This window comes from Oryctolagus cuniculus, chromosome 6 (genome assembly GCF_964237555.1).
Source record: "Oryctolagus cuniculus chromosome 6, mOryCun1.1, whole genome shotgun sequence".
Taxonomy (NCBI): Eukaryota; Metazoa; Chordata; class Mammalia; order Lagomorpha; family Leporidae; genus Oryctolagus; species Oryctolagus cuniculus.
This window is the reverse complement of record NC_091437.1, coordinates 118,347,087-118,360,870: the sequence shown is the minus strand read 5'-3', so window position 1 is coordinate 118,360,870 and position 13,784 is coordinate 118,347,087. Positions and strand designations below refer to the sequence as shown.

General features: G+C 35.8%; 1 protein-coding gene across 6 annotated transcripts in view; it reads left to right on the top strand.

The window, feature by feature from the left end:
- The window catches only part of TRIQK (triple QxxK/R motif containing), a 120,928-nt gene that overhangs the window by 53,001 nt on the left and 54,143 nt on the right, over positions 1–13,784 (top strand). For 3 of the 6 annotated variants that reach the window (XM_008255727.4, XM_051843885.2, XM_008255729.4), the window contains one exon: positions 11,936–12,014. In XM_008255727.4, the coding sequence (XP_008253949.1) occupies positions 11,954–12,014 (61 nt within the window). In that variant the 5' untranslated portion in view covers positions 11,936–11,953. Of the gene's footprint in view, positions 1–11,932; positions 12,015–13,784 lie in introns of all 6 variants that reach the window. The other 3 variants (XM_008255725.4, XM_051843884.2, XM_008255728.4) reach the window with 1 other exon arrangement.

The following is a 13,784-nucleotide window of genomic DNA, read 5'->3' as shown; positions in this document are numbered from 1 at the left end:
AGTTACATCATACACCAGTCTTAGCTTCATTAACCCATCTCCTTTTGCAAATATAATACAAGAAATTCACTGAAGTGTGTTTCCCATTTGCTGAAGTTACACCCTGATGAGTTGCAATCAACTTCCCAAGCAGGAAAATGATCACTTAATAGAAATTCCCTTCATTTTGTTGCCTCTTGGATGTGAGGTGCCTATCTCTCTTATATTTGTGCAAAGTTCTGAATTAAAAAACAAAATAGCTCCACAGGACCCAGCTAATACAGTACCTCCATCCCCCCAGTGATGAGCATTGTTGATGGTACATGCAAGGCAGCGTTTTGTCTATTCTGGGCAGTATAAATTTAATGTGTTGTTTTCAAGTATGTCATGTGTCCAGATGCCACAACAATCTGTGCCTTAAAATAAAAGTAAATAAAATATTTGTAGATTTTTTTGTGCAGATCGAGAGGTTTGTGATATGATTATGTTTGAATTAACTCATTCTATTGAGTTTCAGGAACAAGTGTATTGTTTTTGGATAGCAGTTATAAACATTTTACAGTGTAGGCTTCTACCACGCTGTCACCCTCACCACCTACTCCTTGCTTACTTCTTCTAGATTGCCTATTTTAGTTAATGACATTACCATCTGTTTATCCAGTATTTTACCTACTATGGCCCATGAACCGCCTGAATTTGAAAACTCTGGCAGGGAGCTAGTGCTTGTTGGAAATGCTTCTTCAGCCCCACCCAACTGTACTATTTCTGAAGGATTATTCCTTGTTCTTTGTATTTTAACTAATGATCACTCAAGTGGAAAAATACTGTTACCTTCCATTTTTCTCCTACTTCATGCCCCCTATCCCAGGCTGTTCGCAAATCTAAGAGGTCAGTAACCAAATCTTTCTACTTGCTGTGTCACTTCCTAAGTGGATTACCTTTGTAACTTAGCAAGATTCTCTATCTTCTATCCTATCAATTATCTTCAAACTTCTCAGTCTTTCTAATTTTATTAAAAAGTATCTGACTGGGGGCCGGCGCCGTGGCTCACTTGACTAATCCTCCACCTGAGGCATCGGCATGCCATATGGGTGCAAGGTTCTAGTCCTGGCTGCTCCTCCTCCAGTCCAGCTCACTTCAGTGACCCAGGAAGGCAGGAGAGGATGGCCCAAGTGCCTGGGTGCCTGCACCCCCGTGGTAGACCAGTAGGAGGCACCTGGCTCCTGGCTTCGGATCGGTGCAGCACCAGCCTTAGCAGCCATTTGAGGGGTGAACCAACAGAAGGAAGACCTTTCTCTCTGTCTCTTTCTTTCACCATTGAACTCTATCTATCAAATAAATAAAAATTAAAAAATAAAGTATCTGATTGGGTTACCACATTGTACAAAACCCTTTGATGGCATCCTGGTAAATTCTTAAAAACCTGAAAGTGTCAGCTGATCATTAGAGTTTCTGCATTAGAGTTTCATGCTGCCCGAACTGGGCTTTGCCAGCCACCAGAACTGAAGCAGCTCTGAGTCTCTTCTCAGGTGTCACATCTACTTCTGACAGGGTGCAGGAGAAATCAGCTGTGAGCTTGTTAAACAGAAAATCAGTAACAGTATTTCTCAAACTTTAGTGGTCAGCAATTACCTAGAATATCTAAAACCAAAGCAACTGACCATCTATGGTCCTTCATCCCTGAGATTCTGATTCAGTAGGACTTTGGTGGAACCCAGGAATCTGCATTTTAATGAGCAGCTCAGGCAACTCAGATGCTAGTGATAGGTTGATAAATGCTATCCTAGAGCCTCTAGTTATTCCTGGTGAATAGATGTGCCTGTCTAGATTACTGGGATTTGAGGCTCTTATCTGAGGTGCTGAATTTCAGTCTGCCAACTGTACCCAGGAGACCTGGGGTATCCCCATTTTATGGAGGATACAACTGATGCCAGTAGAGCTAAGTACTCAGTGCAGTTTTGAGATAAAGCTGATTCAAGATGTTACACATTCCTGTTACCTTTGCTCATTTCCCAAGATGATACCCTTATTCATATGTTCTTTCATCACTGTGCCCATGTTATACTATAGGAATTTGGATTGTTTCATTGATCATTCTCTTGCTTCTCTTCCCTTCCTATACTTGTAATTTTCCTTATATTCCCCTTGAACTCCATCACTCTCAAGCACTTACTATTATTTTTACTTTGCCATTAATTGACACCCAGTTCTTCTCTTAGGTACCATTTCACTAAAGCCTTCTTAAATGGAGGTCTTATTTCTTTAACTCTCCAGTACCTCTCCAAACCATGAGTTTGGTTGTTATCTTAATTTTCTCTCACCATTTCCAGGTCCATTTGCATTTCCATGCATATGAAAACAAATGAGACAACTTAAACAAAAAGCCTGTCTCCTTTGAGGTTCATTCCTTTTGATTATCATATACTATATTTTTCTTTTTATTGTTATTTGTGAATATCCAGGTCTCTCATCAATATTCCTAATTCAGAGTCTTTTGGTCTACTAGTAAAAATCCTGCCACCATTTGGGGTGCCTTTATTGTATGATGCCTTACATGTATGATGTATGTGTTATCCTGCTCCATGCAATACAAAAGATAAGTGAAATGAAGAGCTGTTTTTTGAAAAAATAAAAAAAAATTGACACTCCATTGGACCAACTAACCAAAAAAAAAAAAAAAAAAAAAAGAGGAGGAAGGCCAAAATCAACAAAATTAGAGATGTAAAAGGAAATTTAACAACAGATACCACTGAAATAAAGAATCATCAGGAATTACTCCAAAGAACTGTATGCCAATCAATTGGGAAACCTAGAAGAATGGTTAGATTCCTGGACACATACCACCTACCAAAATTGAGTCATGAAGAAATAGAAAATTTATAACAGACCAATAACCAATATGGAGATTGACTCAGTAATAAAGACCCTCCCAACAAAGAAAAGGCCAGGACCAAACAGCTTCACTGCTGAATTCTACCATACAGTTAAAGAAGAACTAATTCCAATTCTTCTCAAGTTATTCAAAGCAATTGAAAGGGAGGGAATCCTCCCAAGCTCCTTCTGTGAAGCTTGCATCACCTTAATTCCTAAGCCAGAAAAAGATACAACAAAGAGAAAGAGAGCTATAGACCGATAACCCCAATGAACATAGATGCAAAAATCTTCAACAAAATATTAGCTTATTGAATTCAACTACGCATCAGAAAGGTCATTCACATGGGCTAAGTGGGATTTATCCCTGGTATGCAAAGATGGTTCAACATTCACAAATCAAATGTGGTACATCACATTAAAAAACTGAAGAACAAAACCATATGATGCTCAGTAGATATAGAGAAAGCATTTGATAAAATGCAACATCCTTTCAATGATGAAAACCTTAAGTAAAATAGATATAGAAGGAACATTCCTCAACACAGTTAAGGCAATTTATGACAAACCCACGACCAGCATCCTATTGAATGGGGAAAAGCTGGAAGCATTCCCCCTAAGATCCAGAACCAGACAAGGATGCCCACTCTCACCATTGCTGTTCAATATATTCCAGGAAATATTAGCCAGAGCCACTAGGCTAGAAAAAGAAATCAAAGGATACAAATTGGAAAGGAGGAAATCAAACTCTCTTTGCAGATGACATAATGCTATATATAGGGGGATCCAAAAGACTCCACTGAGAGACTATTGGAACTCATAAAAGAATTTGGTAAAATGGCAGGATATAAAATCAACACAGAAAAATCAGTAGGCTTTGTCTACACAGACAGTGCCATGTCTGAGAAAGAACTTTCAAGATCAGTCCCATTCACAATAGCTCCAAAAAATTATATATCTTGGAATAAATTTAACCAAGGATGTCAAAGGTCTCTGATGAAAATTATAAAACAATAAGAACTGAAATAGAATGAGTTATTTAAAATGGAAAAATCTTCCATGTTCTTGGATTGGAAAAATCAACATCATCAAAGTGTCTGTTCTACAAAAAGCAATTTAAAGTGTCCATGCAATCTCAATAAAAATACCAACAACATTTGTTGCAGATGTAGAAAAAGATGATATTAAAATTCATGTGGAAACACAGGAGATCCCTAATAGCTAAAACAATCTTATACAACAAAAGCAAATTCAGAGACATCACAATACCTGATTTCAAGACCCTACTACAGGGCATTTATCATCAAAACAGCCTAATACTGGCACAAAAACAGACTTGTCGTCCAATGGAATAGAATAGAAACTCCAGAAATCAATTCATGTATCTACAGTCAACTTATCTTTGACAAAGGAGTTAAAATCAATCCCTGGAGTAAGGACAGTATCTTTAGCAAATGGTCCTGAGGAAACCAGATCTCACATGCAGAAGTATAAAACTAGACCCATACCTTATACCTTACAAAAAAAAAAATCTACTCAAAACAGATCAAAGACCAATTGGAAGACTTTTGTTAATTTAATGAGCAATTTTGAATTTTTAATATTCTGGAAGCAGCGAATGTGTTGTTAAGATCAGGAACAAATATCTTCTTTGTTCATGATGTCTCCAGTATCAGGCATGAGGTTCTATTTTCATGATTGGTGTTCAATTTTGGTTCAGCTGTAACTAAGTTATCTTTCCTGCCTAATTATAAGTTTATGCTTAACTAAGAGTTTTCTTAATTAGGGTATTTCTTTCAGACTTAAAAAATGAGATAATTATTATTTCTGTGGCTATGGGTTGAATTTTTTTTAATAATCTGTCTTTTGATATGTATTTAAAATGTCACAGTCTGGATTTAATGCTTTTTCTGGTAGCAAAGACATATGAGAAGGCTTTGAGTTTCTTATTTCTTTACTTGTTCTTTCTGGATTTCATAAAAATGGTATAAATGAGCAATAAAATAACTTGGTTGGAATGTGATTGAATATAATGCTACCTTTGTTTGTTTTTAAAGGTCACATACTATGTTTTAAAATACATGTAGCAAATTGCCCTGTAAAATCCAGGTTAAGAAAGTGTACTAAAAACACAAATGCTATCTTTAATTATAAAAGTCCTAAGGACTCCTAAAGAGTGTAAAGTTTTAATTAACTGAAAAATTAGCTATGAATTGTTTTAATATGCAGTTTTGGTATTAAATAAAATTAGCATTTTTCTACTTAAATATGTGTTATCAAGTTTCAAGAATGCTAAAAACTTCTCTGATGATTTAATCTGAAATCATTCCTACAGCAAAATTCATAAATAATAAATATTATCTTATTAATCCATATTTTAGTTTAGCTGGGTCTCAGAGCAAGTTAGTTCCTCAGGGAATGCAGTGTTCTTTATAAAAGAAGGTGATGAGACATAATCTCTAAGGGATTAAATTGTGAAAACAATCTTGGTATTGTACATGCTAATATAAATCTGTTATTCCCTTTCCGCATCTATCACAACACATTTTAAATTGTGGCTGATCTTGTATGCAAATAGCTGTCTTATTAGAAATTGTAGCTGTATGTGCTAATGTCTCCCTGGATTTCTTGGGAGTCGGCTATCTAACCATCAAAGCAATAGAAATGAATGATGATTACTGAAAGGCTTTGAAGAACAAAGAAAAGTCAGAACATTTTAGAGGTTCTAGATGTCTGAGGCCTTGACAGTTTTCACCATACAGATGAATTTCTCTTTAGATCAATTAAAATATCCCAATGTGTTTATTCGTAAAGTAAAATATATTCTATCTTGGGTTTTTTTCAGTTAATGAAATGTAAGTCACTTGTGTGAAATATGTATTCCATAGGCATTTTTACTTTCGTTATTTAGTAAAATGGTTTTTTTTGTTTAAACAATAGAATAATTTCAAAGGAGAAGAAGAGTTTAAAATTTTGATTGTTACCAGTCACTAAAATAATTAGTGACAAAAACTTAAAACCAGAAACTGTGTAATATAACTCCATGATTGAAATTCTTAGTTTTTTTATTCAGAGATATTATGCTTATAGAGTATGTCTGTTCATAGAGTACAGACCCTTATAAAAATTTAGATTCTTGAGCTTATATTTTATAATTGATTAAATATATATTTACCACTAAGTAAAATTCAGTTCCCTTTGTTGAAATAATAGTCTTAAAAGATCCTTTACTTTTTAAATTTACTACAGGTAATTAACTAATAAATATTGGCCTTTGAAATGTCTCTGCTGACATGTTGGCTTTCATGATTGATAAGGAATTGGGGAAGTATAGAGAGTAACCATTTTAGCAGATGGTACTAGTAATTTTCTTTTTCTTTTTGCAAATTTAAGAATATCCCATAAAAGCAAAGAACAAATCTAAATTGTAAAGGGGCTATTACCATATGTTTGTTCATTTACACTAACTTCTGTCCTAAAATAGTGATATCTTTCTTAGCCCCACATAATTAAGATTAAGATACCTTGATTTCTTTTTACAATTAATAAATGCAAACACCATGCAAATTAAATTGCTATATGAATAAATTATAACAGAATTATTTTAATGTCTTAAGTAATAACAAATGTGATGACAGGAATAGGTGATATCTTGGTTTCATGTATAAAATTTAAGGTTAAATCAAAAGTAATGGTTTATTAGATGTGAAGACTTAATTTATTTGACTTTAGCCTCTTTGTACATTCATAGAAATTTCTACAACACTAAATAATTATGATTATTAAAATATGTTTTATATGATTTTATAATGTTCATATATATAAGTAGAATTTTTAAGTGAGAACGACTTTTCTTTTTCTTTTTTTTTTTTTTTTTTTGACTGGCAGAGTGGACAGTGAGAGAGAGAGACAGAGAGAAAGGTCTTCCTTTGCCGTTGGTTCACCCTCCAATGGCCGCCGCGGCCGGCGCGCTGCTGCCGGCGCACTGCGCTGATCCCATGGCAGGAGCCAGGTACTTCTCCTGGTCTCCCATGGGGTGCAGGGCCCAAGGACTTGGGCCATCCTCCACTGCACTCCCTGGCCACAGCAGAGAGCTGGACTGGAAGAGGGGCAACCGGGACAGAATCCGGCACCCTGACCGGGACTAGAACCCAGTGTGCTGGCTCCGCAACGTGGAGGATTAGCCTAGTGAGCCGCGGCACTGGCCAGAGAATGACTTTTCTTATATCGAGTGTTATCACTACTGTCTCTGTGAGGATTTATATATAGATAAATCCCTTTGATCTGAATAAATTTCAAGTGCATTTGGCATATGAGAGTCTTAATAATGCACATTAGGGCAATTACAGTTTGCTAAGTGCTTCAGTAAATGGAGAATTCTGTACATACATGTTTTAGTTAGTTATGCCAGCCACTGTAACAAATAGATATAAAATGCTACAGATTTATTTCTTTGCTCATAGCTATATGAAAGAAAAATATTATGGTTGGGTTGCTCTACTCCATGTAATCTTTCAAGTCCCAGGCTGTCATAGGATTGGCCATCTTTATTATATCATTTCCAAAGTCACCCTTGAGATCATCTCATTTCAGCTAGATGAACAAATACACATGGAAAGTTTTAATAGGTCAGCTCTAAAAGTAAAAATTGCTCACAATGTGTTGGCTAAAAATCAGTGATATACCCACAACTACCATCAAAGGAAGTTGAGAAATGTAGCCAAGTGTGTCCAGCAATAAAAGGATAATATATTTTAATTAGCAATCAACAATCTTTGCTGTTACTCATCCATCTGGCCTTAAAAGAGATATGTCTATTCTTGTCCTGCCTCCTCAATAGAACCAAAATTTCCCCATTTTCATCCAATTCAGCACCAAGAATCTCAGCCAATGCAAAGTCCTCTTTCTCAAGGTGGGTTGTAGTTTCTTAAGTTTTACAGACGGAGATTTCACAAGCTCACTAATAGATATTTCTTTCATAGACCTTAGCTATGTCTTTAATTTAGAAGAATCCCCTTATCTATTCATATTGGTTTTGCTGTCTCTCTGGTTCTTCCCTCCTGGTCATATATGAAGTGGATGTTACAAACTTTACAGAAATTGCCTTCTTTGAGGAGCTGCTATGTACTGTCTTAGGAGCAGAGTACCAAGGGTTGTTCTTCATTCACAGATTATTCTTTATAAATATGGCTTCCTCAAATGTTAGTAACCTTTTTTTTTTTTTTTTTTTTGAGATTTATAAGTATTCGAGTCAAAGGCCTCCAGCCAGAGCAGCATGGAGGGGGCTTCCAGGAGAGGAATAAATCCAAAGGGACTGGTGGCAGTGGGCTTTTATGTACAATTTTTAAGGAAAAAAAAAAAAAAACTTGACAATCAGATAGGCATTCAATTACCAGCCAGGGACAAAAACCCATCAAAAGGCCTCATTTACAATTTTCCATCCTGTCTGGCCTGCTAAGGGTAGGATAGGTAACTTGTTTTCACAAGTTCAGGAAGAACTCCCTTGCTATTCTCATGGTAAATTTGGAGATTCTGAGGGAAGAAGGGTGGCCTGTTTCTTCTTGCTAAAGATAACGTTTTGGAGAATGAAGCAAGTATTTTACAATCCAGATTCCATTGGGATCCCCTGACTATCTATTAACCCGGCTGACTCCTCACATTCCCACTTCCCAAAGATGGAAACCCTAACATCTGTTAGGGGGAACTGGGCAATGATTGCTCTGGCTGCTTCATGCTGAAAAGGGGCGTCTTTGGGAAGGGGGTCAAGACAGGGTTTCAGCAGGAGGTGGCTTCCCAGCAGGAGGTGGCTTCTCCAGGGGGATGCAGTGCCAGCTTGCAGAAACTGCTTCCATCTGAGGTTTCATGTGCATGGCCACCTAGGATTTTCCTTTATTAAGTCCAGAGAAAATGAATCTAACAAGGAATTTTAAACTCACAGGATCTAAAACCAAGGACAGAGTCATTACTAGAGTCCCTAAGAAACACGTCTAAACCATGAGCAAGTTTTTTCATTGAGAGACAAATATAAACTGACAGGGCTTGAAAATGATCAGGTGAGCTTGAGGCCTTGTCAGTTATCAGGCTCAGACTTATTTATCTCTTTGCATGTGGTGCATCATAAGGGAGGTAACCTGTTATCTAGCTGGCCTGGGAGGAGTTGGCTTGAAGAGAAGGTAGGTGGCATTTCTAGAAGGAAGACATTTTTAGTTAGCATATAGTTCTGCCTGCAATGTTGTTGACTCTACTTGGCCATCCCCTTGACAGCAGTGGTTACTTTGGAAGCTGGGCTGAGTGGAGGGCTTTTCAGCTTAGAGTGAACAAGGTCTATGATTCTGACCTGGAGCCCTTCGACTCCAGGGCAGGTCCATTTCCAGTGACCCAACTCTTGGCTGGCATAGCTGCCAGGGCTTATTGTAAGTGACTTCTGCTGAAGCCCTGGCTTTCCACATCAAAAACCAATGCAGTGGTCTGGCCTATTGGGTTTCTTTGATGGCAGATTACTGTGTGAAGCAGCCATTAATTGGCCTGCTACCTATCTTTATATTGCTTCTGCAGCCTAGCTTCCTTTTCCTCCTGATTTTTGTTAAAGCAGAGTAACCTTCTTACAATGTCTAATAAAGTACACATGTCAGCTATCACACTGTACTTTCCTTCCTAGGCATAATTCTGTTTCCTTTCTCTGTGTTTCAGAAATCCTATGCGTCTCTCATTCTGCCCAATAATGCCTGCTTTTAGGTAATCTGAAATAGGCTCAGGTTAGACAGTAACAATCTACTGTCTCCTTTTAATTTAATTTTATTTTTTACTGAGAAATCTTAATGGACCTTTGTTCTTCAGAACCTTTTTCAGTTTTATTTCCTGCTATTTGACTTTAAAAGAAACTGGCATTTCCAATCTAATTAGTAACCAAATGATTGTACTCTTTATTCCCTTATAATCTGCCTTGTATTGACCAGATTTTGCCTGCGCTCATCTTTATCTTGTAACTTACTAGTAGTCAGGGCCAGCTTCCAGAAACCAATGTGTACATTGCTTTTGCAAACACTTAGGTCTGTAATAAAAGACCCTATAAATGTATCGCTATTCAATGGCTATGTAGTTTAATTTTTTTCCCGTAATAGAGTACAAGAATGGTAAACAAGTTAATGCAGATCCTATCCTCTAACTACCAGCTTATCAATGATCTGGATTCCTGCAAATATACCTTAACAGTTTGTCTGGTGACCATTTCCATTCTACCAAACTGTAAGGTGAAAAGGAAATGCAGGATTATGCATGAGAGTTTTTTTAGGCTCAGGTCTGAAAGTGACTCACATCACTTCTGTTTATATTCACTTGTTAAGAACTCACACATAAGAATTGAAAGAAGGAACTAGAGTTCAATTTGCTAGGAAGAAAAAGAGAATATAGATTTGGTGAGCAAGTTGTAGCTTCTGCTGCGATGTTTAAATTAAAACAATAGGATTTGAAAGATACAAAAGGTCTTAAACTGCTTCATGAAAAATACATTTTATTTTTTACCAGAAACCTTTTATTTAAGGAATATAAACGTTATGTATTTCATAAAAACAACTTTAGGAACATAGTGATTCTTCCCACCATTACCGCCCTACCACCCACACTCCCACCAAACTTTCACTACTCTCTCCTATTCCCATTCTTATTTTTTACTAAGATCTATTTTCAATTAATTTTATACACATATGATTAACTATACTAAAAAAAGAGTTCAACAGATAGTATGAGAAAAAAAAAAAACTCTTCCTCAACAGTCAAGACAAGGGTTTTTCAAAGTCATTGCATCTCGAAGTGTAAATTTCACCTCTATAGATTATCTTTTAGGTGCTCTATTTTCACAGATCAGGGAGAACATATGGCGTTTGTCCTTTTGGGAATGGCTTATTTCACTAAATATGATTTCCAGTTTCATCCATTCTGTCCATTCTGTTACAAATGACAAGGTTTCATTTTTTTTTCCAATGAGGTAGTATTCCATGGTTTACATATCCCATAATTTCTTTATCCAGTCTTTAGTTGAAGGACATTTGGGTTGATCCCATATATGAATTGAGCTCATTCATATGCTGATTTCATTTCCCTTTGGTAAATTCCCAGGAATGTGATGACTGGATCATATAGTAGGGCTATATTCAAATTTCTGAAGTATCTCCATACTGCCTTCTACTGTGGCTGTACCAGTTTGCATTCCCACCAGCAGTGGATTAGCGTACCTTTTTCCCCATATCCTTGCATCCTTGCTAGCATTTGTTATTTGTTGATTTCTATATGAAAGCCATTTTAACTGGAGTGAGGTGAAACCTCAGTGTGATTTCAATTTGCATTTCCCTGATGGCTAGTGATCCTGAGCATTTTATCACGTGTCTGTTGGTCATTTGGATTTCCTCTTACTATTTTTTAATTCATACTGTAAGACTTCAATAAATTCATGGAAAGTACAACTGAAAGATAATGTATACTTTCCATAAATTTTTGAGACCCCCTTCATATATATATATATTTACATATATATAAAATTTCATGTAATGTAATAAACATAAAAAATTAATAAATGTAGTAGATTTTACTGTTAACTGAAGAAGGGAAGAAATGGAACTGAAACTCATTCACTTTGGTCACCTATGCTATGTTTTTTCAAAGAAAATTTAAATTACCTGAGTTTCAAACTTCAACCTTAGCTTTGTTTTAACATAATAGGTACTTGGAAAGAAGCAAGCTGCTGTGAACTTGTCTTTAGCTCCAGCTCATCTGAATAAATAGTACATGATTTTTACATTTACAGATAATGTTCTCTAACAGTGTGGCTTAATTGGGCATTGATAGCATTTGATAAAATTAATGTTACTCAGAACAAATGATTAGGAAATTTAATTACCATTAATTGTGTCCATGGTAATTTATTTGAAAGAATTTTGTATTCTTTATGGATATCTTATGAGAATATGTCAAAGGCATTTTCATTCACTGCTTTAAAATGAATTTTAAAGAATAAATTATTATAATTTCTGGAAAGTCCTTTATATTTTTAAAAGGATTTCATTATAATTGTTTTCTTTCTTTTCAGCAGGCATTTTGGAGATCAAAGATGGGTAAAAAAGATGCTTCTGCTATAAAACTTCCTGTTGATCAGTACCGAAAGCAAATTGGTAAGCAGTGAATTCCCTTTCATATGCTCCTGTGAATTAAGATAAAGAAAAAGCAATTATATATGATATTAGGAAAATATGTTTTCTATAATACATGTGATACAGAGAAATATATGAATAAAAAAGGACCTTGTAGACTTTTTTTAGGAGCAAAAATAAATGCAGTTCTTCTTACCAGTGAAGATTTACTTTGGATACTTTTGATTTTTTAATGTTCTTTATTTTTTATTAATGAAATCAAAAGTCAATTTTATTTTATTTTATTTATTTATTTATTTATTTTTTGACAGACAGAGTGAACAGTGAGAGAGAGAGACAGAGAGAAAGGTCTTCCTTTTGCCGTTGGTTCACCCTCCAATGGCCACTGCGGCCAGCGTGCTGCAGCCGGCACACTGAGCTAATCCGAAGCCGGGAACCAGGTGCTTCTCCTGGTCTCCCATGGGATGCAGGGCCCAAGCACTTAGGCCATCCTCCACTGCACTCCCTGGCCACAGCAGAAAGCTGGCCTAGAAGAGGGGCAACCAGGACAGAATCCAGTGCCCCGACCAGGACTACAACCCGGTGTGCAGGTGCCGCAGGCAGAGGATTAGCCTATTGAGTGGCGGCACCGGCCAATTTTATTTTTATTTTTATGACTAAGTGCTTCTGAAAGTCAGCATTTAAAATATCATCTATTAAAAATCCTTTCTTTTTATCCATGTAACAACATTTAATTTTATAGACTCTTAATGATAATAATTTGATAATATCAAAATTCTCTCTTAAAATATGCTAAATACAATGCAACAAATATCCTTTGAAATGGAGAGCAGATCAGAGAAAAAAGTGAGAGACCACTCTAGGGGTCATTACTGAAAGCTTTTGGGAGACTAGAGACAAGTCCTTGGAGTAGAGTTGAGACTGGGGAGTATACAGGGGCTGTTGAAGAGATTCTACTTCAGTAAAATAGTAGCCTAGAGAAAAGTCCACTCAATCTGGAAGATCTTAGGGAGCTTCTCTGTTTTCAATTATGCTCCACATGTAACATTTTGTTTTCAAGTATACATGGGCATTTATTTTAAAATTTACCCCCATCTACTCAAAGTCTCTAATATCTTGAGGAATCAATATCTGACAATCACATTCTTTAATGAAATATAGAAATCAGAAACAAAAGGTAACTTACTCTTACCCTTCTCACCCACCACTCCCTCTCTTTGTGCATTCCCTTCCATTCACAGTTATACCGATTCCTTAGGAAATGAAAAAATATCAAACTAAAAAGTACTCATTAAATACCTGAAAAATAAAGATGTTAAGAAAGAAATCAAAAAATAATTAGAAATAATTGATATATAAAGATAGTATATCCATTTTGTAAATATAAAATATATCCCATAAGAGATTATGCACAACAAAAGATAATTAAAAGAGAAAAAATTGGAATATATAGAGCCAATTAATTTTTGTACATCTTATGTAACAATATGTATGTATACAACATAATGTAAAATGGTTACTACCATCAAGCCAACTGAAATATCATTGTTTCACATTGTTACTTTTTGTGTATTATAAAAGCACATAAAAGTACTTTTTCTAGCAAAAACCAAGTATACGATACATTATTATTAATTGTAGTCTTCATGCTATGCATTAGATTTCTAAATTTATTCATCCTATATACCTGCTACTTAATACCATTTGACCTTCATCTCCACATTCCTCCTTCCTTGGTTTCTGGTAATTACTCAAATGTACTCTCTTTTTATTTGTATGTGACTTTTAAAA